General features: G+C 39.9%; 1 protein-coding gene across 1 annotated transcript in view; it reads right to left on the reverse strand.

The window, feature by feature from the left end:
* The window catches only part of GRHL2 (grainyhead like transcription factor 2), a 241576-nt gene that overhangs the window by 1519 nt on the left and 214792 nt on the right, over positions 1-25265 (reverse strand). The window contains exons 13-14 of the mRNA XM_043977278.1: positions 18990-19084; positions 10769-10854 (exon numbers count right to left, since the gene is read on the reverse strand). Coding sequence (XP_043833213.1) covers positions 10769-10854; positions 18990-19084 — 181 coding nt within the window. The remainder of the gene's footprint in view (positions 1-10768; positions 10855-18989; positions 19085-25265) is intronic.

Below are 25265 nucleotides of genomic sequence, written 5' to 3' on the forward strand. Positions count from 1 at the left end.
TAATTAAGTAGGGCAGAGATTACAATCCAACATAAGGTAATAGATGTAAGACCTTCTGACTTCCTTCCACTGGGACCCCTACTTAGATGTCAACATGCCTCATTAATGAGACAGTCTCAATCAGTCCCACCTTGTGCTATTTAGCTTGAGAAAGTGAAAATTTTAAATAATTCCACCTGAGGGGGTAGTGGAGAAACAAAGCACTATTACATTTTCTCAGTTCCCTGCTTTAACAGTAGAATTTTCATCTCATTTTACGGCAGAGAGAAGTAAAAATATAATAAAATAAAATAAAAAATAAAAATCTGTCTTCTTTGGGAGCTGTCTATGAGCTGAAATGTACTATACCTTTGCTAGGATAAATAGGATTAATTACTTCCCTTTCTGACACCCCACTCCAGTCCCTGCCCCCAACATCATTCTACTGCTGCATGTAATAGTAAGCCAGTCTCCTTTCCCTAGAGGAGACAAACTATCCGGGACACATCAGCCTCTTGGTTGTGAAGCTGAAGACAATGCCACAGGATTTAGTGTTAATTTTTTTTTTTTTTTGGTGAGGCAATTGGGGTTAAGTGACTTGCCCAGGATCGCACAGCTAGTAAGTGTTAAGTGTCTGATGCTGGATTTGAACTCAGGTTCTCCTGACTCTAGGGTTGGTACTCTATCCACTGTGCCGCCTAGCTGCCCCAATGCCACAGGATTTAGTGCAGGAGGGGAATTTAGAAGAGGACCAGTTTATTGTAGATGTTGAGACAAAAGGGATGTCAGAGTTTATCTAATCTAATCTCCTTATTTTACAGATGAAGAAATCAAGGCCCCAGGCATCAGATCAAGCTCAGCTTGCTATAAAAATGCACTGTCTCTTCCATTACTAATTCAGGAGATGACTGAAACAATCAGCAAAAGCTATATCCATGGGGCAGCTGGGTGGCTCAGTGGATACAGTACTGGCTCTGAAGTCAGGAGTACCTGAGTTCAAATCCAACCTCAGACACTTAACACTTACTAGCTATGTGACCTTGGGCAAGTCACTTAACTCCAATGATTGCCTCACCAAAAACAAAAAAACAAATAAAAACAACAACAACAAAAACCCCCAAACCTATACCCCAAGGCACTTTGGCACCAATCCCCATTATCCTTTCCTCTGATGAAGTGGTCCTTCCTGTAAACACTATCCTTTCTTCTTGAGCCCTTCAACCCATCCCTTCCCATGGCCTTTCCTTAAGACTATTCCTCCTCTTCCTAATTTCAATCTTTCTATGCCTACTTGTCCTTCTGTATTGCTTACAAACATGCCCAGATACACCCTCTTTCAATCCTTAAACAACCTTCACTATATTTTAACATCCTATATCTTTCTTCCCATTCATAGCTAAACACCTAGGGGGCAGGGAAAAAAAAAAACCAAACAACTAATCTCTTTGCCTCCCTTGTTTCAAACCCTTGCAATCTAGCTTCCAACTTTAGTATTCAGCTGAAATTGTTCTCTCTACAGTTATCAGTCCTCAGAGGACTCATGGCTGCTTTTTTCCTCTAGGGGCAAACCTGAGGGGGTTGAGGATTTTATTGAGGACCCATGAGTCCCTGTGCTCCCCAGTGGTTATCAATTAGGGATCCAGAGTTAGTCAGCTTTTAGAAAGAAGTATTTACTAAGCATGTATAGCAAAGACATTTGCCCCCCCCCCAAAAAAAAACCCAACTGGGGCACACTCTCCCCTTGCACACACAAAGTTCCTAGGGAGGGAGAGTGGGCTGAAACTTAGATCAAGTAGCTAAAGGATAAGGGCAGGGACTGTTTCATTTGTCTGTTTCCCTGGCACATAGTATGCACTTAATAAATATTCATTGAATGCCAATATGGAGTTTAAAAACTCCTCCCTCCAAGAAGAGACCCAAATTTAGCTTTAGGTCTTTTTCAACAAGCTTGGTGAGCTGGTAGCTTTGCTAATAGCTGAAATATAGGTCATTCGAAAGGTACCTAAAATCTCTATCTGAAGCCTGGAGAAGATGGAATTCTGCACACAAAATAATAGAAGAGGCCATATTTAGAGATAGTTTGTCCAGTGGAATTTAGTTAATGAGATTTATCACATTATTATAATGGCATAAATGACATCATCCAGGAGATGTACAATCAGAAAAGGAAGTGGTCCAGTCATGTAGTAAGCAGAAATGAAAGATGTGTTGATACATATGTAATGTTAAAAGACCTAGAGAGAAGAAAGGTATAGTTAGGTGGATTTATTGAAAGTGAGGGAAGGAGGGAGGGAAGGAAGGAAGGAGCATCTTTAAGTATGTGTCAAGCACTGTGCTAAGTGCTGGAGAATACAAACAGGAAAAGTGAGATAGATAGTCCCTACCTTCAAGGAACTCACACTATACTTGGGGAAAACAACACCTAAAAGAAAGTTCAGTTGTAGGGCAAATGAAAAGGTCTGGAAATTCTAATGGTGAGGCAGTGGGATGGATGGCAAGAGCCAAAGGTCTCAAAGTTGGGCCAAATAACAGTGCCAGAGAGATTCAGGGAGCAGAGGCGGGGCAGATGGCAAGTCCTAGAGAAGGTAGTGGAAGAACAGATGTCAAAAAAACCATCATAGACCCATATTTAGACAAGAAGATGAGAAAGCATGGATGGATTGCAATCTGCACCTTGGAGAGAACATATGCATCGATGAAGTCAGAAGTCTAGTCAAGTATTGAAATTTAAATAACACTATCCACCTTGTTAATAAGAATAAAAATTCAGTATGTTAGAGAATTTTTCCTAAGTCTAGGACAGATGCTAGGGCTACTTAGGGCTGCTCTCAGTGCAACAGCCCCCCAACCTTAACCACAACCACCACTGGCAAATATTATGAGGATTTTGGGGGGGGGTTATGCAGGTGTAATCAAATTAACTGTCTTCATGAAGAGAAACAAAATGCTGATGGTCCAGTTCGATAAATTCAAAGCAAATACAAAATGTGCATTTGATGGGAATACTTTCCTAAGTAAAGACTAGACTCCCTCACAGCGATGGCTTAAATCACAGCTCAGACTTTCTTGAAACACATTTAAATTACCTAGATACACCCCAATATTCGCCATGGGGATTCTGTTCATTCTTTCAGCATTTCCACTCTCAGCAGTTCAGATTCATAGACTTTAGGTTGTCAAATTTGCCCCCTGGTCTATTATTGAAAATAGGCTGGCACAATATTCAGCTGAGAGTGCTATATTGCTGTTTGGATAGGAGGCTCTGATGTAAATTTATAGCTCTTGCCTACTTACAACCAATAATCAGATAAAAGCCAGTGCTCAGGAGGACCCATGTTTCTTCTTGATTTGTCAGCAGATACTTAGTGTTCATGGCTACTCGGATCCCCCCACAAAATCTCACAGGAGCTCTCCACTAGCCTCAGAAGTCTGAAGTAAGAGCTTAAATATAATCAGTTCTAAAGATCTACTCCTTCTCTAAGTTTCAATCAGGGAATAGTCTGTAAAAAGAAATGAGGAAAAGCAGGATCTTTTGGACAATGCCAGTAGGGATTAGCATTATCTTTATTTTTGATGTTGTTCAGTCATTTTAGTTGTGTCTGACTCTTTGTGAGCTCTTTGGGGTTTTCTTGTCAAAGATACTGGAGTGGTTTTTCTTCCATTTCCTTCTCCAGCTCATTTTATAGATAAGAAAACTGAGGCAAACAGGTCTTGCCCAGAGTCACACAGCTAATAAGTGTCTAAGGCCAGATTTCAACTCAGGAAGATGAGTCTTCCTGACTTCAGGCCCAACACTCTATCCACTGAACCACATTTAAAATTTTAATATAAATCATGAAGTGATTACCAATAAGGTGAATAATCATGAATTTATGTAATCCAATAAAAATAGTTACTGGTAGCATGATGTAGTAGAAAAAGCATCAACTTTGGAATCAGTAATATCTGGGTTCAAGTCTCTTCTCTGATATATATTGGCTATGTGACCTTGGGCAAGTCCCTTAACTTTTCAGGGCCCTCAGGCAGCTCTTTAAGACTATAAAAGTGGGGGCAGCTAGGTGGCGCAGTGGATAGAACACCAGCTCTGGAGTCAGGAATACCTGAGTTCAAATCTGGCCTCAGACACTTAACACTTATTAGCTGTGTGACCCTGGGCAAGTCACTTAATCCCAATTGCCTCACTAAAAAAAAAAAAAAAAAAGACTATAAAAGCGATGTCACCTGAATTGACATAGTTTCCTCACCAGGATTTCCCTATATCAAGGAAATTCGAGGTCTGTACAAAAATATCAACTCATTTTTCTATTTTACAGTCCAGTTGGACACCAAATGTCATGAGAAGTCCAGATATTGAGAGGATACTGAAAATATGCAATGATAAATGTATAGCACAATGCCATATGTATATTGATCATAGATTTAGAGCTCTTAGGAAATCTTAGTCCAACTCATTTATTCTACAGACTAGGAAATGTAAGCCTGGATAGTTCAAGTGACTTAGGACCATAGATCTATGACTTCTGACCTCAGAAGTCATTTAGTCCAATCTCTTCACTTTATAAATCAATCAGTCAACAACTTTAGTTAAGTCCACTATATATGTTGGGTCCAGCCATGTACTTGTCCTATCATCTGTCTGTTTCCATTTTCTATGACATGAATATCCAGGATTTTACTCCATTTGGGGAAAGGGACCAGGAATCAATCATATCCCTCCTTACTGAGTGGAAGGTACTCTGATGCCAGCCTAAGCTGTGTTGGAAATTTTGCTGAATGGAGAAGGTTCTTTGGGCTGGCTCTAGTCAGTTCCTTTGCCTGGCTTCTTGGTGGGACACTAAGATAGTGTGGAGGAATAATAGGGAAACCTGAAGAACCAAGCATTCTCTGACATACAACATAGTGGTATTTGCCAACAAAAAAGGTACCAGACAGGTATTTTGTTAATTTCTTTGGGGATATTTCATTATTTTGAGCACCATCATCAAGACTAAGAAAGAATTAATAAGTAGGGCCAAGAATAATGAACCATTAAACCACAAAGCCATGACTATTGAACCACAAAGTAAAGAAAAAATTAGATTAATCACATAGGTCTTGCGTGGTGGAGGGTTTTCTTGATCAGTGTTTCTCTGTATTCATAGAGGTGATATGGTACAGGGGAAAGCATACTAGATTTAGAATCAGAGTTTGAATGCTAGTTCTCTGCATTATATATATATATATATTTTATATATATATATATATATATATATATATATATATGACTATGTAAGTCAGTATGGTATCATACACAGAGTAAAGTAGAACCAAGATGGTGGAGAAGCAGAAAGAAGTACAGAGACTCCCTCTCATATTCCTACAAACAGATCTAGAAAATGAACCAGACCAAAAACTGATGGGGAAAACTCAGAAAAAAAACCCCACAGTGAATCATTTTCCCAGCCTAGGTCAGCATAGGGAGATAGATAGAAAGGTCTATGGACACTGGGGAGGGAGTATGGACAGGAGCATGGGGCCACAGGAAGCATTCCAGCACAGGGAGAGACCGTGCCCCAGAACAAAAGTAGGTCCCAGACACATAACAGGGCACTTTGACAAGAACAGATGCCAACCTGCAGCTTTATCAATCACCCAATACCCAGTTCCAAGTTGCAGATCCAAGATAGATGGATCTACATTGCCTAGGGGAGGAGAACAATGGCAGGCTTTTGCCTGTAAACTGAACACGGAGCAATTTCAGAAGCAAGTAGCAGAAGTGTGATAGAGGAACAACCAGGGCAAGAATCCCCGACCAAAGGAGAGACTGCAATTTTGTCACTTTGAACTAGCTGCTCAGACACAAACTCAGGTCAGGAACTTGCACACCTCAGACCAGCGAGGCAGCAGACTTTGACCTGGATCAGACCACTTTGGGAGCACTGAAAGCTTGCAGGTCCCCAGGTTAAAATGTCTCTGAGAGCCTGCAATAACACAACACTCAATACCCTTAAAAATAAGCTAAAGGACCAGTCCAGACCTTCCCTCAAGAAGTATGCAGGGTCCAACCCTAATATAAAGTCTAAATTTATGAAGTAGGCTGGAAGAAAGAACAAACAAACAAACAAAAGAACTGCACCATAAAAAGCTATTATGGTGACAGGGAAACTCAAAACAAACCCAGAAGAAAGGAATGATTTCAAACCATCCACAAGGAAAGCTTGAAAGAAAAACACAGCTTGGGTACAAATTCAACTACCATTCCTGGAAAAGATAAAGCAAGTTTGGCTTTTTAAAGAGTTATAAATATTTTTATAAGCAAAATGAGAGCACTAGAAGAAAAAAATTGAAAAAGACATGAGAGCTAGGAAAGAATTGGAAAGGGAATTAATAGCTTAGCACAACAATTACAAAACTTTGCCCAAGCAACAAATTCCCTAAAAATTAGGATAGAATAGAACAGAACAGAATAGAATAAGTCAATGATTCTATGAGACAAGAAATATTTAAAGAAATTCAAAAGACTGAAAAAATAGATACAAATCTAAGATATCATATAGCAAAAACTGACCTAGAAAACATACCAAAGGGGAAAAAATTAAGAATCATTTGGTCTATCACAATGTCATAAATGGGAAAAAACCCTAGACATCATATTTCAAGAAATCTTAACACTTTCCAGATCTCTTAGAACCAGAGGGCAAAGTAGAAATAGAACCACCAGTGACCTCCTGAAAGAAATTTCAATGAAAACTCCCAAGAATTAGGGCATAAAAATCCAGAGCTTCCAGGTCAAAGAAAAGAATTCAAGTACCAATGAGTCACATTTGGGATCACACGTGATTTAGCAGCCACCACGAAAAAAAGAAAAAGAGAGTTTAGAATGACATATTCCAGAAGACAAATGATAGGCTCACTGCCAGGAAAAACTTACCCAGCAAAACTGAGTATAATCCTATGGAGGGAAAAAAAGGATCTTCAAAGAAATAAAGGTTTTCTAAGCATTTCAGAAGACCAGAGTCACATAGAAATTCTGTAGTTCAAATGCAAGAGTTAAGAGGATCATAAAAAAATAAACATGAACAGATTCATCAAAGAGAAAAGACTTATATTCCAATGCAGGGAGATGATACATGTGAATCCTCTAATCCCTGTCATCATAAGGGGTCATAGGAGGGTCTAATTAGACAAGAACTGGGAGTGGTTCTGTTATATCTTGATGTAAGGGTGGAAAGAGAGGGAAAGTGGAATACACTAAGTGACAAAGGGAGAGGAAGGGATGGGGAAATCCTTTCATGTATTCAGGTTACACAAATAAACATATACAAATGAGGAGGAGGAGGTGAGGAAAATGGCTAGCACCTGTGGAAATTTATTTTGACTTGGGGACCCTGTCTTTGGGCTGAGATTAAAAAGCCTTGGGCCCTCAGGGATTTTTTCTGTGTAAGAGGAGCTAGGGCCCCTCCCCTCCACTTCAGCTTGGGGGGGGTGGGGGAGGAGACACCTATGAGCCAGGCTAAGTGTGTGAACCGAAAACTTCGAGCCATGGGCGTGCCATGGTGCTGCCTGTGCGCACAGCGGGGAGGCGCATGACCCACCCTCCAGCTCAGCCTGGGGAGCACGGGCTCAGCCAGCCCTGGGGGCGGCCAGCCCCAGATTTCACCTGAAGAAAGTTAATAAAAATGGACACTAGAGATGCTGAGGGAGGCAGGAGTACAGAGGTTGAGAGAGGTCGGAAGATTAAGAGAACAGGGCACGGTCAGCACAGAGGTGAGGATGCTAAGGGGCTTTTCAGGGGGGGCAACAAAGTGAAAGGGACTTGGAGTTAGAAGAAAGGAGTGGAGCAGTGAAAGTGGAGTTGGAGGGAAGGAGTGAAAGTTGGAGAAAGCTGGAGCATACCCTAAGGCAAGAGTAGGCAATGGCCCTTATATTAAAAGCAGACAGGTTGTACAATTTGCATTTCTTAACCCTTATGGTTTACATTGGGTTTTTTTGTTTTTTTTTTTTTTAGTGAGGCAATTGGGGTTAAGTGACTTGCCCAGGGTCACACAGCTAGCAAGTGTTAAGTGTCTGAGGTCGGATTTGAACTCAGGTCCTCCTGACTCCAGGGCCTGTGCTCTATCCACTGCGTCACCTAGCTGCCCCCTACATTGATTTTTATAAATAAACTCTGCTTTGGTTATTTAATTAAGAGGTTTCTTAATTGTTTGCTTATCAATTTGAGAGCAGTGTGGAGAAATTTAATGACCCATATTAAATTAATAGCAGTCAGATAGCCAGTCAGTCAAAAGTCCCCAAATTAAGTCCCCAGTAAGATTAGGCCCCCCAGCCAAATTAGGCCTGCAGTTAGATTAGGCCCCAGGCCAGGAAGTTACCCAAAATATTTCTTACATTTGAATGGCAACTGCGGCAGGACCTACAGCCCAATTATAATTTTTCTATAGTTATAATTTTTCATATAAGTACAGTTACATAATTTTTTCAGACTAAATTATAGTTAATAATTTTTTTACACACCTGAACTAGTCAAATGAAGAAAGAATAGTCACATACAGAGCTGAATATAGATATTTATTTTACTCAACAGAGAAATAAGAGGGAAAGGGGAGAAGGAAGAAGAGGGAGGGATTAATACTGAGCAAAATAAACTCCAAATATGTACAAAAATATTTACAGCCCTTTTTGAGGTAGCAAAGAATGAGAATCTGAAGAGATTCCCATAAATTGGGAAGTATCTGAACAACTTGTGGTATATACATTTTGATGGGATATGATTATGTTGCAAGAAATGGTGAGGAGGCTGGTTTTAGAGAGATTTGGGAAGACTCGTATGAACGAATGCAAAGCAAAGTGAACAGAACCAGGAGAACAATATGGTAAAGACAAATAAGTTTGAAGAATTAGGAACTCTGATCAGTATAATGACCAGTCATGAATACAGAGGACAAATGATGACAGATTCTACCTACCTTTTGACAGAGAGGTGAAGGATTCAGAGAGCTTAAGACAATTTTTTTTTAATATGGCCCACTTGGAATTGTGTTTTGACTATCCATTCACGTCTGTTAATGGGGATTTTGTTTTTCTTTCATTCTTAATGGGGTTGGGAGGTAGGGTCAGGCGTGAGGGAGAGGTGAATTTTTCTAAATATTACATATATACATGTGTGTTTATATATATATATATATATATATATATATATATTAAAAAATCTAAAATTCAATAATAAAAAGAAAGTAGCTGGGGTAGCTAGGTGGCACAGAGGATAGAGCACCGGGCCTGGAGTCAGGAGTACCTGAGTTCAAATCCGACCTCAGACACTTAACACTTACTAGCTGTGTGACCCTGGGCAAGTCACTTAACCCCTATTGCCTCACCAAGCAAACAGATAAATAAAGACAAATAAATAAATAAAATGCTTCAATATAATTAAGCCAACAAGCGTTTATTAAGCACCTACTATGTGCCAGACACTGTGCTAAGTGCTGTAGATAACATTTTTTTGTGTGTGAGGCAATTGGGGTTAAGTGACTTGCCCAGGGTCACACAGCTAGTAAGTGTCAAGTGTCTGAGGCCGGATTTGAACTCAGGTCCTCCTGACTCCAGGGCCAGTGCTCTATCAACTGTGCCACCTAGCTGCCCTGATAACATTTTTTAAAAAGCAAACTCCTGCCCTTTAGAAGCTCACAATCTTTTCTTCTATTTTATTGGCCACTCATTGGTTAACCTCCCTTTCCTCCTCAAAAGTTAACTCCTCTTTCTGTTAAAAAAATAATAATAAAGGAAAATAAAAAATGAAACAAGCATCTGCTCAAAAATCTTTAATGGTCTCCTGTCTCACAAATACTGTCCTCCACAACCTGGCATAGCTGATTTTATAGTCTTACTGCATATCACTGCCTCCCATGCACCCCAGATCCAGGCAGACCTGTCTCTATACCCCAAACACACACAAATCTTTCCTGCTTTGATACTTTTGTTCACATTTTCTCCTCTGCCTGAACTCTGCTCCCTCTGCTTCTTTGCCTATTGAGTTCCTGCCTATTCTGAAAAGTCCAACCAAGACTACATCCTTCCTGGTCATCCTCAGTCCTACCTTTTGGGACAGACTTCCCAGAGTACTTTGCTTTGCAGTTTTCTAATGTACTTAACGTGTGTTACAGTTCCTTCTCTGTTGGTCAATTTCTTACCAGACTAGGACAGGGCTTAGCATCATGTCCTACATTTTTCTACATTGTTTTTCACTGGACTTGTGATTTCATCAGGGTAGAGAGTGAGGAACTCCCTCTATTAATAAAGATCTTCAATTTCCTTGCAATTTATAGATTTAGAGAGTTACTTAGGGCACTGAGAGGTTAAATACAGCAAGTATGCATCAGGGATGGGATTTGACTCTAAATCTTCCTGATGGCAAGTCCAGCTCTCTATTCACTATGCCTCTCTGCCCCACTTGATTACAGATAGTAGCCTTATAGATAGTAGGCATTTAATTAAACGTCTGTTGAACTGACTTAAAACTAAATGCATCTGCTTTGGTTTTTTTTGTAAATGAGCACGTGGAGACTCACAGTCTGACCATATTTTGTATTGTAACATTCTCTCAATAGTGCTGCATAGATATTTGAGAATTGACCATTCTCCCAGGACACCTTTCCCTCTCTGTAGATGGGAGAGAGCAAAGTTGCTATAAAGTCCGATATTTCTGATAAAATATCTTCCAAAGAAACTGTCAAAGCTGCATTTTGAGAAACGGTTTTGAGTTAAGAATAATGTGATGAGGTTTCCTGGCTGTGGAAGAGAGCTCACTGCTTACCGCTTCCATTAGTCCTTTTACCGTGGGTGATTTTAACATCAAAGCATCAAACACATCATCGGTCTCTTTTCTCACGTACAAAAGCACTGCAAGAGAAGGGGGAGGAGAGGAAAAACGATTAGATTCGGAAGGAGCCCAGATGCCACAGATGAATGCTTCTCACTAAACAGGCGTTCAAATGTGGATTGTAAAGAAATGATGCCACTTACATCCCAACCCCCTCATCTGACCATCATTTTGTAAGAGCAACTGAGGCATTTGTGCAAAATGTGTGCAGCAGGAGGCACGGAAGTGATTATGAATGCCAAATAACCTAGCCATGTCTTACAGCTTGAGCTCCTGGAGGGCTGAGGTCTTGCATGTGCTCTCAATACCTATTTAAAGGCAGGAACCACCTGCCCTTTTCTCCCCCACTAGTCCAGGACAATGCCTTTCCTGGACTCTAGAGATGGCAGAGTATAGTGGTAGAAGTACTTTTTGTTGTTGTTCAGTTGTTTCCTACTCTTTGTGACCCCATTTGGGGTTTCTTGGCAAATCTACTGGGGTGGTTTGCCATTTCCTTCTGTAGCTCATTTTACCAATGAGGAAAATGAGGTAAAACAGACTGAAGTGACTTACCAAGTATCACATAGTTAGCAAGCGTCTGAGACCAGATTTGAACTCAGGTCTTTCTGACTTCAGGCCTGGCAGTCTATTCACTGTGCAACCTAGCTGCCTAAAAGCACTACTCATCTATAAAATCAAGGAGTTGGACTTACAGACATCTCATGCTCCTTTCAAGACTAATATTGTTCGCTTTTACATCAAAAGAGATTTGTTTTAAGGATCAAGTGATGATGAAGAAGAAAGGAGAAGAAGGAAAAGAAGAAGAAGGAGAAAGAGAAGGAGAAGAAGAAGGAGAAGGAGGAGGAAGAGAAGGAGGAGGAGGAGAAGAAGAAGAAGAAGAAGAAGAAGAAGAAGAAGAAGAAGAAGAAGAAGAAGAAGAAGAAGAAGAAGAAGAAGAAGAAGAATCAAGGTAGCATGGTGGTAGAGAGAGCTGGCTTTGGGATCAGAAGACATGGGTTCAAATCCCACCTCTGAAGTATATAGACTCTGTGACCTTGGGCAAATCATTTAATTTATTTCTCAATGCTCCAGACTGTTCTCTGTGTTATAGAGGTGTTGTCAAACTGCATTTGTAGGTAGAGTTCCCTCATCCAGGAAAGGCCTATGTCAATGAAATCACAGTTCCAGTCCCTATCTAATAATAATCATAAGTACTTTTATTTCCAACAGGCTTTAGTATTTACAAAGTGATTTCTATATAGTAACCCTGTGAGGTGGGAAATGAAACATATCATCACACCCACTTTACAGATGAAGAGACTAAGGATGACAGAAGTGATAAGTTTTGCCAAGGTCATATAGCCAGTAAGTGACAGAACTGGGATGGTTCAAATCTAGGTCTATCTCCTAACCCCAACTCTTCCCTGTAGACCATCCTGACCCTCCAAATTTATAAGCTATGAAAGTGCTTTTAAAGCAGTGAAGTACTACGCCATGTAAGTTAGTGTCATAGAACAACCTGGGTAAATGCTTGCTGGCATATCAGGAGCCACTTTCCAGGATTGGGATTGGGTCTGGTTAAAGTTTTCACCAAGGACTGTATAATTTCATCTACCCCTTGTCATTAACTATTGACCAAAAACATTTAAATCTCACATTCCTCTATGGCACAGATACCATAGACAGGATCTGCATGAGCTACATAAACTTGGGGTTCATTTCTAGGAAACTTCCACATGTTTATTATGATTTTTCTATGTCTCTGATGAAGCTGGAATTAATATAGTTTTTGCTTCTTCCCACATTAGCCAACTGGCATTATTCTTTATTAGAGGTAGAAGAAGACCTTCACACTTAGCTTCTAGTCCAAATCCCTATTTTAGAGATGCAAAAACTAATGTCCATAAGCTAAGCAATTTGGCCAAAGTAAAACTGCTATTTAGGGGCAGACCTGGTCCTGGAGCCCTGATTCTCCTCTGACAGTTCAAAAACCCTCCTTCAATGTTTCCAATTTAGCAGTTACATTGTGGCTCAACTCTCACAAGAGCCAGGAGGGTTTGACATTCAGGAAAAACTTACTGGTCCTGATTTTACTGTGCTTTTCTCCCTCAGTGACATGACTCATGCTTCCTATTTCAGAAGAAAGGAGGGTGAAATAATAATAATAATAATAAAAAAGGACAAAAACCACCAGTATGCACAGTTAAAGAAAAATCATTCAGGCCCTGGTCCCAAGTACAATGGGGCCATCAATCTGAAGGATATGACTGTCACTTAACTTGTCACTAGAAAGGGGTGAAGGAATGAAAAGACTCAGAACTAATGTATAAATCCCTAAGCCTCAACCCATAAAAGACTAACTTTTGGGAATGAAAAATCTACATATTCAAAAAAAAAAAAGGAAAATCTACATAAAGCACAGATGGACTTTGCTTGTATTTTTTTTTTCCTGTTGTGTACAGAATGCTATATCAAAATATTTTTGAAGCATCTTACTGAAAATTTCTTTTCTTTTTCAAACAGGGAAATAAGACAGATGCAATGGACAAATCACACTTTCCCCACCACCTCCATCCCCAAATATGCCAGATTAGTTTCATCAAACTAATGTTTTAGAAATAATATTAAATGAGCTCTAAAAAGGATCTAAAGAAAATTAGTTAAGTAAACTAGTGATGAGTGAATCTAATACAGGAAACAAGTGTGTGCCAGGTACAGTTAATGGCTTATCAAATATTTTCTCACAACAACCCTGGAAGGTAAATGCTGTTATCCTACCCATATCACAGATGAAGAAACTGAAGCTGATAGAGATGAAGTAACTTGGCCAAGGTCACACAGTTAGTAAGTGTCAGAGGCCAGATTTGAATGCAGGTCATCCTGACTCCAGGGCCAGCTCTCTATCAACTTCACTGCCTAGCTGCCTATTCACATTGGGTCACAGTTTACAGACTGTTAGACATGCAAGGGGACCTTCACAATCACCTTCTAGTCCAAACTTCTATTTTATAGATGAGAAAATTGAGGCCCAGATAGGCTCAGTGCCTTGATCAAAGGCTTCATTTTTATTGGTACAAGAGGAAATACACATGTAATTTATAGAAGGCATTGACTTAAATCTCATGAGAAAATTACTTGAAAACTAGTTTTGAATAATTTGGGGAAAGTGGGGGGATAACTGTATGCACATTCCTGCAGATGCCTTGAAATAGATAACTTACACCTAGTGTTCTATTCCTTGGGGTTTATATGATCTTCTAAATTGTAGCAGGCCCCAAAATGAAAGCAGTGGGGAACAGGAAAAAGGCAGTATTGGGGCAGCTAGGTGGTACAGGGGATAGAAGACAGGCCCTAGATTCAGGAGGACCTGAATTCAAATCCAGCCTCAGACACTTGACACTTACTAGCTGTGTGACCCTGGACAAGTCAGTTAACCCCAATTGCCTCACAAAAAAAAAGGCAGTATCTTTGGAGTTGGGGCATGTACAGTCAAATGCTGACTCTTCTACTCACTGCCTGTGTGCCCTTGAGCAAGCCTCACTCAGTCTTATTTTCCTCATCTAAAAAAAATGAGAGGGTTGGACCAGATCACCTCTAAGGTGCCTTTCAGATTGAAATCTGATCTGAAGAAGGAACACAAAAATGATGCCCTATGATGCTGGACAAAGTTTCTGCTGTTTTGACCAATGGTCTTTTTTTTTGGGGGGGGGCGGGGCAATGGGGGTTAAGTGACTTGCCCAGGGTCACACAGCTAGTAAGTGTCAAGTGTCTGAGGCTGGATTTAAGCTCAGGTACTCCTGAATCCAGGGCCGGTGCTTTATCCACTGCGCCACCTAGCTGCCCCCTGACCAATGGTCTTTTAAAGCCTCAGCTACTAAAATGTCTCAGTTAATACTGTCCCTGGTGTCCCTGTAAAGGGTTAAATGGAACATCCAAGTGATGTTTATTGGGTTGGCTCAGAACCAAGGGGCAAGGTTGTTCAGATGTTCTCCTGCTGAGTGTGTTGACAGCTGAGCCTTGACATCATGGGTCTTTGGAGCCCTCCCTGCTGTTTCCTTAGGGAGCAAGGGCTTTTATTAACTAGGGCTCTATGGCAGGATAATAGCAATAATGACAATTCTAACAACAACAACATCAGGAAGAAGCCCTCCATCATGGACATTGGGCACCACAGGCAACCTCATCTTGCTCAGTGGGAAATGCTCCCATTTGTCCTTGAAGAAACCATGCCTATGACTGAGTACCAAGACAATGCTAACAATAGCCACAATGATGATAATGGTTTCCTGCAGAACTAATCTACACTCAGGAATTTCCGAGGGATAAATAACAGATAACTCCATGGAGCTTGATTTGCCCATGAGCTGAAAGGGCAGCTCAGTGTAACTGCACATTTGCATGAGGCAGGCTAACCTGAACAAGGTTAAGAGTCCGGCAGAAATAAACAGTGTTGTTGGCAATCAACCGCTAGAATTTGTTCCTGCCCACACTCCTCCCCTACCTCCCAAACTTTTCTTGCTGTGAAGATGTCTTTCTCTTGCTTGTTGGTTACTGTACCCACAAATGAGGGTAAAGGTTTAGGTCGTTCTCTATGTCTATCCCTCTGACCAAACATTTTGATAATGGCATCTAGATATATCACGGATACTTTTTCCCCACTTCATGCTTGCTTTGAGGTTTCTACATAAACCTCCGAAGGGCCAGATGATGATCTATGCCTCAGACTACAGGAAAAGCATTGTATGGGAATGGATGTCACAGTTAAATTCTTGTGTGTAACCCTTTTTAATAATTATAATTATGTTATAATTATTTTATTAATAATAATTTTTAAGTAGTAGTACTAACTCAAATTTACTTAACCCTATCTTCATGGCAATGCTGTGAGGGGGGTATTGTATAATTATCCCCATTTTATAGATGGGGAAATTAAGCTCAGAGGAGATAAATGATTTGCTTGTGATCATACAGATAGTATCAAAAATCAGATGTCAACAGTGGTCTTTTGACTCCAAGGCCAGGGCTTTTTCCATTATTTATTTCCCCACCTCATCACATATCAAAGTATTATTATCTTCTTATATTTGTTTGATGGAATGCAGGTAGAAACAGTCCAGAGATGAGTTACTATCCTGCATTATTCTTTTATGTTAATGTTCTGCAGATTTTTGCACAGGATGACATTTTTCTAATTGAACAAATTTTTAAAAAAATAATGCAATAAAATTACTAGAATGTAAGGTCATCTTCTGTAGCTTTGAGGAAAGGACTTTTGGGACAACTCCAGTGGCAGACAAGACTGGGGATGAATGGTGGTTGTTATCATTATTATAATTAGATAGGAAAAGTAATAAGGAATGGATTCTCAGGTTTGGAAGCTCCTTCCACCAAGGTAAGTGAGCACATTCCCCGCAGTTCACAGTCTTAGAGAGCTGCCTAGAGTGTTGAGAAGTTAAGTGACTTGTGCAGGGTCTTTTACTTGCTCAATCCTCCCCCAATCTATGGATCCCAAGTATGACAAAATGAAATGCCTGTAGTAATAATCAATTCCTACATACTGCTCATGGACTGTCTTGGTGTTTGTATAAGAAAATTAAAAAATGTCCTCTAGACTCTAAGCCAGATTATGGGACTATTGTTAAATGTTTAAGAGGGGATGTCAGGTTGGCAAGGGGCTTGTCAGTAGGGGGTAGGATGGTTATATCCATAGAAATGAATCTACTGATAAAATCATGGGATCACAGATTTAGAGCTGAAAGAGACCCGAGAGGCCATCTAATTCAACTCATGCTTTTTAAAGATGAGAACTCAAGTGAAGAAGTGTCACACACATAACATAATGGGAGTCACATGACATGAGCTGGTTACACCTTGGACAAGCCACATTTTCACTTCTTTGGGACTCAGTATTTTCATCTGTCAAGCATGTGGGTTGGCCTCTAAAAGGTCCCTTCCCAGTTCTAAATCTCTAGATCCCGTAAGCAAATGCCAAGGACAGAGCCCATCTTCCTGTAGCCATCCTCCTCTTCAAAGGAAAAAGGAGGCCTGGCAATTCAAATTCATTCATTCATTCATTCATTTATTTATTTATTTATTGCTGAGCAAATGAGGGTTAAGTGACTTGCCTAGGGTCACACAGCTGGTAAGTGTCAAGTTTCTGAGGCCGGATTTTGAGCTCAGGTCCTCCTGAATCCAGGGCTAGTGCTTCATCTACTGCACCACCTAGCTGCCCCAACAATTCAATTTTTATAAGAAGGCTCTTCCAAGGTTGAAAACAGAGTCCAAATATTATTAGGTATTGACTGATAAAGTCTACAAAGTATCCTTGCTCTTGTATTGTGCACTTTCTCTGGGCACATATTTCTCTGGGGACTCCAAGACTATGTACTTGGTATTTGACCTTCAATTTCCCACCTGTGTTTCTCCTGCCCTCACTTATTAGAAGGGAGAAGTAACTGTTTGAGCTATTCCTGCTGGTTTTGAGTCCACTGCAATGATCCTGAGAATATCTAGAGAGGGGCTGCAGATTGAACTGGTGTATCTGACCTTTTTTGTAAGCCAATGCCTTCCCCCTCCAGTGGGCATGCTTGCTGCTCTGAGGTTTTAACCAGCTATACCATTAACATGTATTATGCTATCTCAGGAAACAAAGAAAGAGCATCTGATTGTGAAAGCCTGGGATAGGAAAAGGCAGATTTTGCCCCTTAGGAACTGGAGCAAGCAGTAGGTCATGCTATAGTATTAGATTTTATGGATCATAGTGGATCATAGGCGTATAGGCACCGAAAGGGACCTCGGAGATCATTTTGTACAACCCCATCAGTATATAAATAGAGAAAGTGAGGCCTGGAGAGTTTAAGTTACTCACCCAAGGCCAGACAGCTAATTAGTTACAGAGCCATGTATCTAGTCTCTCAGTTTAGGACTGTCCTTACAACACACTGATGGAAGCATTTTCAGGAGTCTAAATAAAAGGTACTCAGCTTGCCAACTCAATTCAGGAAAATCTCAAGAAAAAGTGCTTGAGTTTGTCTCTCAGAAAATCCTCCCAAGTCTATCTAAATACAAATGGGAAATGTAGAGAGAAAAGCCTTGCATGGGGGAATTTTTTGTGCTTTCATTGCTAATCCCTTTACAGAACAGTGAAAAGGAGAAGTAAATGAAAATTATAAATAGAACCAGAGCTTGGGTAAGTTTCTTTCCAAACACCAAAAGTTGGTTTCGGTAGAACTAAGTTTGGCTCTCTTTATTGAAAACACTGAACTACAAGGATATGGAGGGGTCACCTAGTCGTGACTACTTTAAAGATGATGTCTACATAAGCTGGGCTTGTCTATCTGATTTAAAAAAAAACAAAAACAAAAACAAGAACCCTCTGTAACTTTTTTTGAAAACCGCTTACTGAGCTGACCATTTTCCACTGTCAGGGATGCTTCATTCTGGCTTATGTAAATCTCACCTGCTGCAGTGGGTCCAGGAAACCTCTATAGAACTTGTGACTCACAAACAAAAACCTTGGAGCTATAAACTGAGAGGTCAATGACCAAAGACCATAGGCAGAGGTCAAGAGGCAAAGAACAGGAGTCAATAAACAAACATAGCCTCAGTGGCAAGCTAAAGATGGCCCGAGTTGGGTCAGACTTGCCTACAGTGCAATCAGGTATTTGCCTCAGGCCCATGGGGTGACCTGTATTTTGGATTATTAGTAGAAGGGAAAACCAACAACATTCTTATGGACATAGCTTGCAACTTGCTAGTTTGCCCAAGCAACTTCATAGATCAGCCAGACCTATTTACAAATTATATTGAGATCCCTCGAGATGGCAACTTTCACAATGTCTAATATAGATGGGCTACTTTAAGTGTTTTTTTGTTTTGTTTTGTTTTCATTTTCCAAATAATTAGCATGTTTAAAACCCTGTTGTTTGATATGGTACCTTAAAATTTCCCTGGTGTGGGTGTATGTATAAGTGGCAGTTTCATTATATCCCTGAGTCCATTTTCCTTCAGTCATCCTGTGTGGCCTACTTACTGAGATGCCAACAACCAGCTCCATAAATGACTGGAGGGACTGAGCCAAGGTGAGTGCTGTCCTTGGCAAACTCAGATAAGTGAACGTGTATGGCTATAATAATGGTGATAATAATGAAATGGTGTGCCTCTAGTTGCTAAGTACCTCTTTTCATTCCTTCTTCTTTCATCTGCTTAGAAGGTGGTGGGCCAAACTCTTCCTCCATTGGCCTGAACATCCTTTTAACAAGGACACTGCTACTAGAAAAGAAAAAAAGCAAATTATTGATAAAACACACACACAGAGTGACCAAACAAAGCATGTGAAATGATACCCTAAGTAGTAGGTTTTTTGTGTCCCTCTCCATCTCTATCCAAGGATGAGGAAGAGGGCTGCCAAAGGGATAATGTCTAACATAAAAGCATCTCATTTCCTTAGGAAATGGCTGGTATGGAGAAAAAAAAATAGACTGAACTCAACCCTCAGCCTTCTGTTGATTCTCATGATCAGGCACAACTAGGAAATGAGAAAGAACATGCTGAATGGAGTAGGGAAAGAGGGTAATGGGGAGAGGCAGAGGGCATAAAGCAAGTGGAGAGCCGCCATTTTGTGCAATGCAGGGACACACCCCTATTCCAGCATTACACCTAGCTCAGAAGCCAGTGTGGACAACTGCTCCCGAGATGGGTTCTTTGTGGGCATTATTGTCACAAAGAAACCAATTAAAAGGATTCATACCTAGGGATGATCTAGAAAGCATCTCGTTAACATTAGGACTGAACAGGGGTACATAGTAGGTCCTCAATAAATATGAAATGATGGTGAATGATAGCAATAGAAACAAGAGGAAAGGTAGTCATTCTCTCACTTTTGAAGTGAGAAACTGAAAATTAAGCCTCAGAAAATCATCAGTGGTAGATAATAGCTTTCATTTCTACATAGCAGATTATAGTTCACTAGATACTTTGCTCTTAACAACTTGTGAGATGGGTAATAGTCAGATGGCTATTCTTATCTCCATTTTAAAGCTAAGGACAAAGGCTCAAAAGTGAGACGAGAAGTGACAAGACTTGCCTAGGGTCACAAAGATAGCAAATATTAGATGTCAACCCAGTTTTCCTGCCCCAGAGGACCAACATTGTTCCATAGTGCCTTTCACCAAGTCAGAGAGCAGAAAACATCAGAGATTCCTGCTGGGATGAGGGAGGTTTTGTTTTTTGTTTTTATTAATCCCCTGCCTTCCCTATGCTAGCATGTCATAAATACAGGTCAGGAAGGCAGGTCTTATTCTACCTCATAGTTTGAGGTCAGGCTGCAGGTGCCCAGTAAGTTACATAATTATCCTTTTAAGATGTAGGAAATTCAGTCATACTGTTGTCAATGGCCAACCAATTTCTTATTGGTAAATAGATGGAGAATTATTCCCTGATGCTTCCCGTTGCTGGTCATGGTCTCTGACTAGTGCTTTTATTTTTTCTGACAAAACCTGTTTTATAGTTTCTTAAGGCTGCTGACTCTTGATCAACTTTTTCCAGATACAAAAACACAATTTTTTCTATCAACTGGATTTTGCCAACTTATTTAAAGAGCATCTTCAATTATTATTATTATTAACAATAGTAGCATTTATATAGCATTTTAAGGTTAACAAAGCACACCATATGTGTTATTGCACTTGATTCTCACAGCAACCCTGTGAGGTAAATGTTATTACCCCTATTTACAGATGAGGAAACTGAGGCTGAAAAAGGTTAAGTGATTCACCCAAAGTCATACAACTAGTAAGCATCTGAGGTTAAGATTTTAACTGAGGGCTTCCTAATTACAAGTCCAGCACTCTATACCTCTCACCTGGAGACCTCAAAGGGCTTTTAATCTTATGGGCAGCTAGGTGGTACAGTGGATAGAGTATTGGCTCTGGAATCAGGAGGACCTGAGTTCAAATTTAGCTTCAGACACTTAACACCTAACAGTTGTATCACCTTGGGCAAGTCACTTAACCCTGATTGCCTCACCCAAAACAGATAGATAGATAGATAGATAGATAGATAGATAGATAGATAGATAGATAGATAGATAGATAGATAGATGGATGGATGGATGGATAAATAGATAAATGAATGAACGACCAAATAAAAAAATGAATAAATAAATAACCAAAGAGATGATCTTGTTCACATCCTTAGCCTCTCAGGATGCTTGACAAGCACTCAAAATCCACTTTCTTGCATAACCTAAGGCATTGTTGCCTCCATTCTAAAGGTTCATAAACTTAGGATCTGAGAGTTTTAGGGTCTTATCAATGAAGAACATAGTTAAGTCAGTAGATGCCTCAGAATGCAGTTTGGGTTCAGTGTTAGATCATTTCTATGATTTCAATGATTCCAGCAAGTACATTTGGTTTTATATCCTTATAGACTTAACAAAATTTTAATATTTTGCTGTCATGGCTGGCTGGCACTTAATTTTAAATTTTCAGAAGAAAATATAATTCTAGGATTAAGAGAATGCCATAAATATATTTCAACTGTATTTCCACAAGGAATTTAACAAAGCTTCAGATGATGTCCTTACATAAAATGGTAGACAAATGTGTCCTAGATGATAGTACTCTTAGGTGGATTTGGAACAGGCTGAATGGGTGAATCCAAAGAGTAGCCTTTATAGGGCTTCTTCTGGAACTTGGCTCATGGACCCGTGAGGGGAACCAGTGGTTGGCCAGGGAGAAATAGTAGGGGTCTTTGTGGGAGCAGAGGCAGGAGAACTGCTGTGTTCCTCAGGAAGTGGACGTGAGTGGCAGCAGCCCGGTGGGGGAGGGGCACAAGCATGTCAAGCTTGTGGACCACAGAATATCAGATTTCAATCAGATTTCTGATTCCATGTTAAAAAGCAAGTGGGCCCATGGTTACTTATAGGCCGAGTGGGCTGAGAACAAGCCTCTCCTTAAATAGTACCACCTGGGAACCCCTGAAGCTTGGGTCAGTGCATCCTGGAAGCAGTGCTCCACTTTAAGAAAAAGATAAAAGCCAAGAAATAGGCGGGCAAGATGAGCAAGCAGGGAAAACAGAAGAACATAGAAAGTTTCTTTGGTGACAAAGTAGATCAAAATACACCCTCAGAAGAAGATAACAAAGTAAAAGCTCCTATAACCAAAGCTTCCAAGAAAAATATGAATTGCTCTCAGGCCATGGAAGTGCTCAAAAAGGATTTTGAAGATAACGTAAGAGAGGTAGAGGAAAAAATGGAAAGAGAAATGAGAGTGATACAGGAGGGTCATGAAAAAAAAGTCAACAGTTTGAAAAGTCAAATTGGCCAAATGGAAAAGGATGTACATAAACTCTCTGAAGAAAATCATTGCTCAAGAATTAGGATAGAGCAAATGGAAGCTAATGACTTTATGAAAAATCAAGACACAATGAAGCAAAACCAAAAGAATGAAAAAATAAAAGGCAATGTGAAATATCTCCTTGGAAAAACAACTGATCTAGAAAATAGATCCAGGAGAGATAATTTGAAAATAATTGGACTACCTGAAAACCATGATTAAAAAAAAAAAAAAAGCTTAGACATCATCCCTCAAGAAATAAGGAAAATTGCCCTGATATTCTAGAAGCTGAAGGTAAAATAGAAATTGAAAGAATCCACCAAAAACCTCCTGACAAAGATCCCAAAATGAAAACTTTCAGGAATATTATAGCCAAATTCCAAAGCTCCCAGGTCAAGCAGAAAATACTGCAAGCAGCCAGAAAGAAACAATAAGTACTGTGGAGCCATAGTAAGGATAACATGAGCTCTAGCAGGTTCTACATTAAAGGATCAAAGGGCATGGAATATGATATTCCAGAGGGCAAAGGTACTGGCATTACAACCAAGAATCACATATCCACCAAAATTGTGTATAATCTTTCAGGGGGAAAAATGGGAATTCAATGAAATACAGGACTTCCAGGTATTCATGATGAAAAGACCTGAACAGAATAGAAAATTTGACTTTCAAATACAAGACCCTAGAGAAGCATAGAAAGGTAAACAGGAAAAAGAAAAAATGAAGGATATTATAAGGTTAAACTGTTTACATTCCTACATGGGAAGATGATACTTCTAACTCACAAGAACTTTTTCAGTATTAGGGCAGCTGAAAGGAATATACTTGGAAGGCAAAGGTGTGAATTGAATATGAAGGGATGATATTTGTAAAGCATTTATTTTTTGTTTATCCTTTTGCTGGTGTGTGGGGGGCAGGCAGGGTGGGGTGGCTTATGTCTGGTGTTGGATTTGGGCTCAGGGCCTCCTGGGTCCAGGGTTGGTGCCTCATCCACTGTGTCAGCTAGCTACCCCAAAATGACATCTTCAAAACAAAGTTGAGGGGTAAGAGGAATGCATTTGGAGGAAAGAAAAAGGGAGAGGTAGAATGGGGTAAAGTAGCTCACATAAAAGAAACAAGAAAAAGCTTATGGAGTGGAGGGGAAGATGGAGATGGAGCAGTAGAGCTCTATCCTCATATCATAATTGGCTCAAAGAAGGAATAACATACACACTCAAGTGGGTATAGTAATATATCTTGTTCTGCAGGAAAGCAGGAGGGGAAGGGGATAAGAGGGGGGAGGCAAAGGAAGGGAGGGAAGATTTGGGGAGGGGTCAGTAAAAAACAAATCACTTTTGAGGAGGGATAGGGTGAAAGAAGACAGAAAATAGAGTAAATATCAAGGGGAAGGAATAGGAAGGAGGGTAATACAGTTAGCAAGAGTCATTGTGAAAGAAATGAGCAGGATGCTTTCAGAAGGACATATGAAAAATGCAATCCATCTACAGAGAAAGAACTGATGGTATATGAATACAGATTGAAGTATAATTTTTTTAGTTCCTCTTTCTAAAGTTATTTTGTCTTTTCTTTCACAACCTGACTAATGTTTTGCATGACCGCACACGTATAACTTATATTCAATTGCTTGATTTCTTAGGGAGGGGTGAGGAGGAAGGGAGGAAGAAAATTTGGAATGGAAAGTTTTTAAAAATCAATATAAAATTTTTTTATTTTTTTTACATGTAACTTGGAGAAAATTCTAAATGAATTAATTAATTTTTTAAAAAGAGTAGCTTTTATAGATGAATGCCAATTTGGAGGAAAGTGTCCTAGGACTGTCTCAGGGATCTGACCTTGTTTTATTTAACAATTTTTTTCAATGACTTTCAGAAAGACAAGAGATGGAACACTTGTCAAATTTGTGGATAACAGGAATCCAGGAGTGATGGCTTACCATATTGGATAACAAAATCAGAATCCCAAAAGATTGCAATAATGAGTCAAAAATCTAATAAGATTAAGATACAATTTAATATAAATGAATGTTAGGTCTTACAGTCTGGTTTTAAAGAGGCAACCATATGAGTAAAGAATGGAGGAATTGTAGCCAGACAACAGTTAGTGTGATGGAGAACTAGAGATTTGTTTTTTGTTTTGTTTTGCTTTGTTTTAGTTGTTGGTGTGTTATAAACTCAACATGATTAGTAGTGTGACCTGTAAGCCTAATATCACACTAGGCTATGTAGAAGGGTACATACACAGTATCTGTCCTGAACAACAGAGGGAATATAGTATTGCTGTACTTGGCTTTGGTCAGACTGACATCTAGAAAACTGTATTCATTTTGGCACACTGCAATTCAGGAATGACACTGAGATCCTAGAGCATGTGCAAAGGCAGGGAATCAGGATGTGATGGGAAGGTAGTGGAGACCGTGCTATGCAAGGATTGGTTGGAAATGCTCAGCCTGAATAAACAGAGTTTGGGGTAGCTTTAAAGGGGATGGATGCTGGCTTACTTTTTTGAAGGATGACAGAAGAAAGCCTACACTTGTTCTGTTTGACTCCAAATGGCAGAATGAAAAGCAATTAGTGGGTAAAACTTTTGGAGAGGAAAATTTCAGCCCTCATAATTAAAAAAAAAAAATTCCTAAGAGAAAGAAGTGGAACCAGATGTCTCAAAAGGTAGTAAATTCCCTATTCCAACAGACTGGATGGCCACTTGTCTGGGATATTGTAGATGGAATTTCTGTGGATGTATGTGTTGGATTACTTGGACTCTGTTGTCTATGCCAGCTTAGAAATTCTGTGTCTGTAGCTGAAGTAACTATTGGTCCTGGGACATACAAGTCAGTCCCATTTCTTTTCTCATCTGCTCTGCAATTAAGTCCACAAAATGACCTTGCAAAATATCTGGTTTCCCTTCAGAAATGGCAAAGCCAAGGCTGTCTTGTAGAGACAAAGAGAAAATGCTCAGAGAAACAATCAGAACCAGGAAGCACCAGATATTTCCTCCCTCTGAGTCAGCAGAGTGACTATATTTGGTGAGATGTGAAGAGGGGAAAAGAATAGATGCTAAGAGATGTCACTGAAGATAAAGTCAACTTTTTTTCAACTGGAAGTCTGTCTCTATGTTGT

Source organism: Dromiciops gliroides, chromosome 1, assembly GCF_019393635.1.
Source record: "Dromiciops gliroides isolate mDroGli1 chromosome 1, mDroGli1.pri, whole genome shotgun sequence".
In the NCBI taxonomy this organism is placed as follows: domain Eukaryota; kingdom Metazoa; phylum Chordata; class Mammalia; order Microbiotheria; family Microbiotheriidae; genus Dromiciops; species Dromiciops gliroides.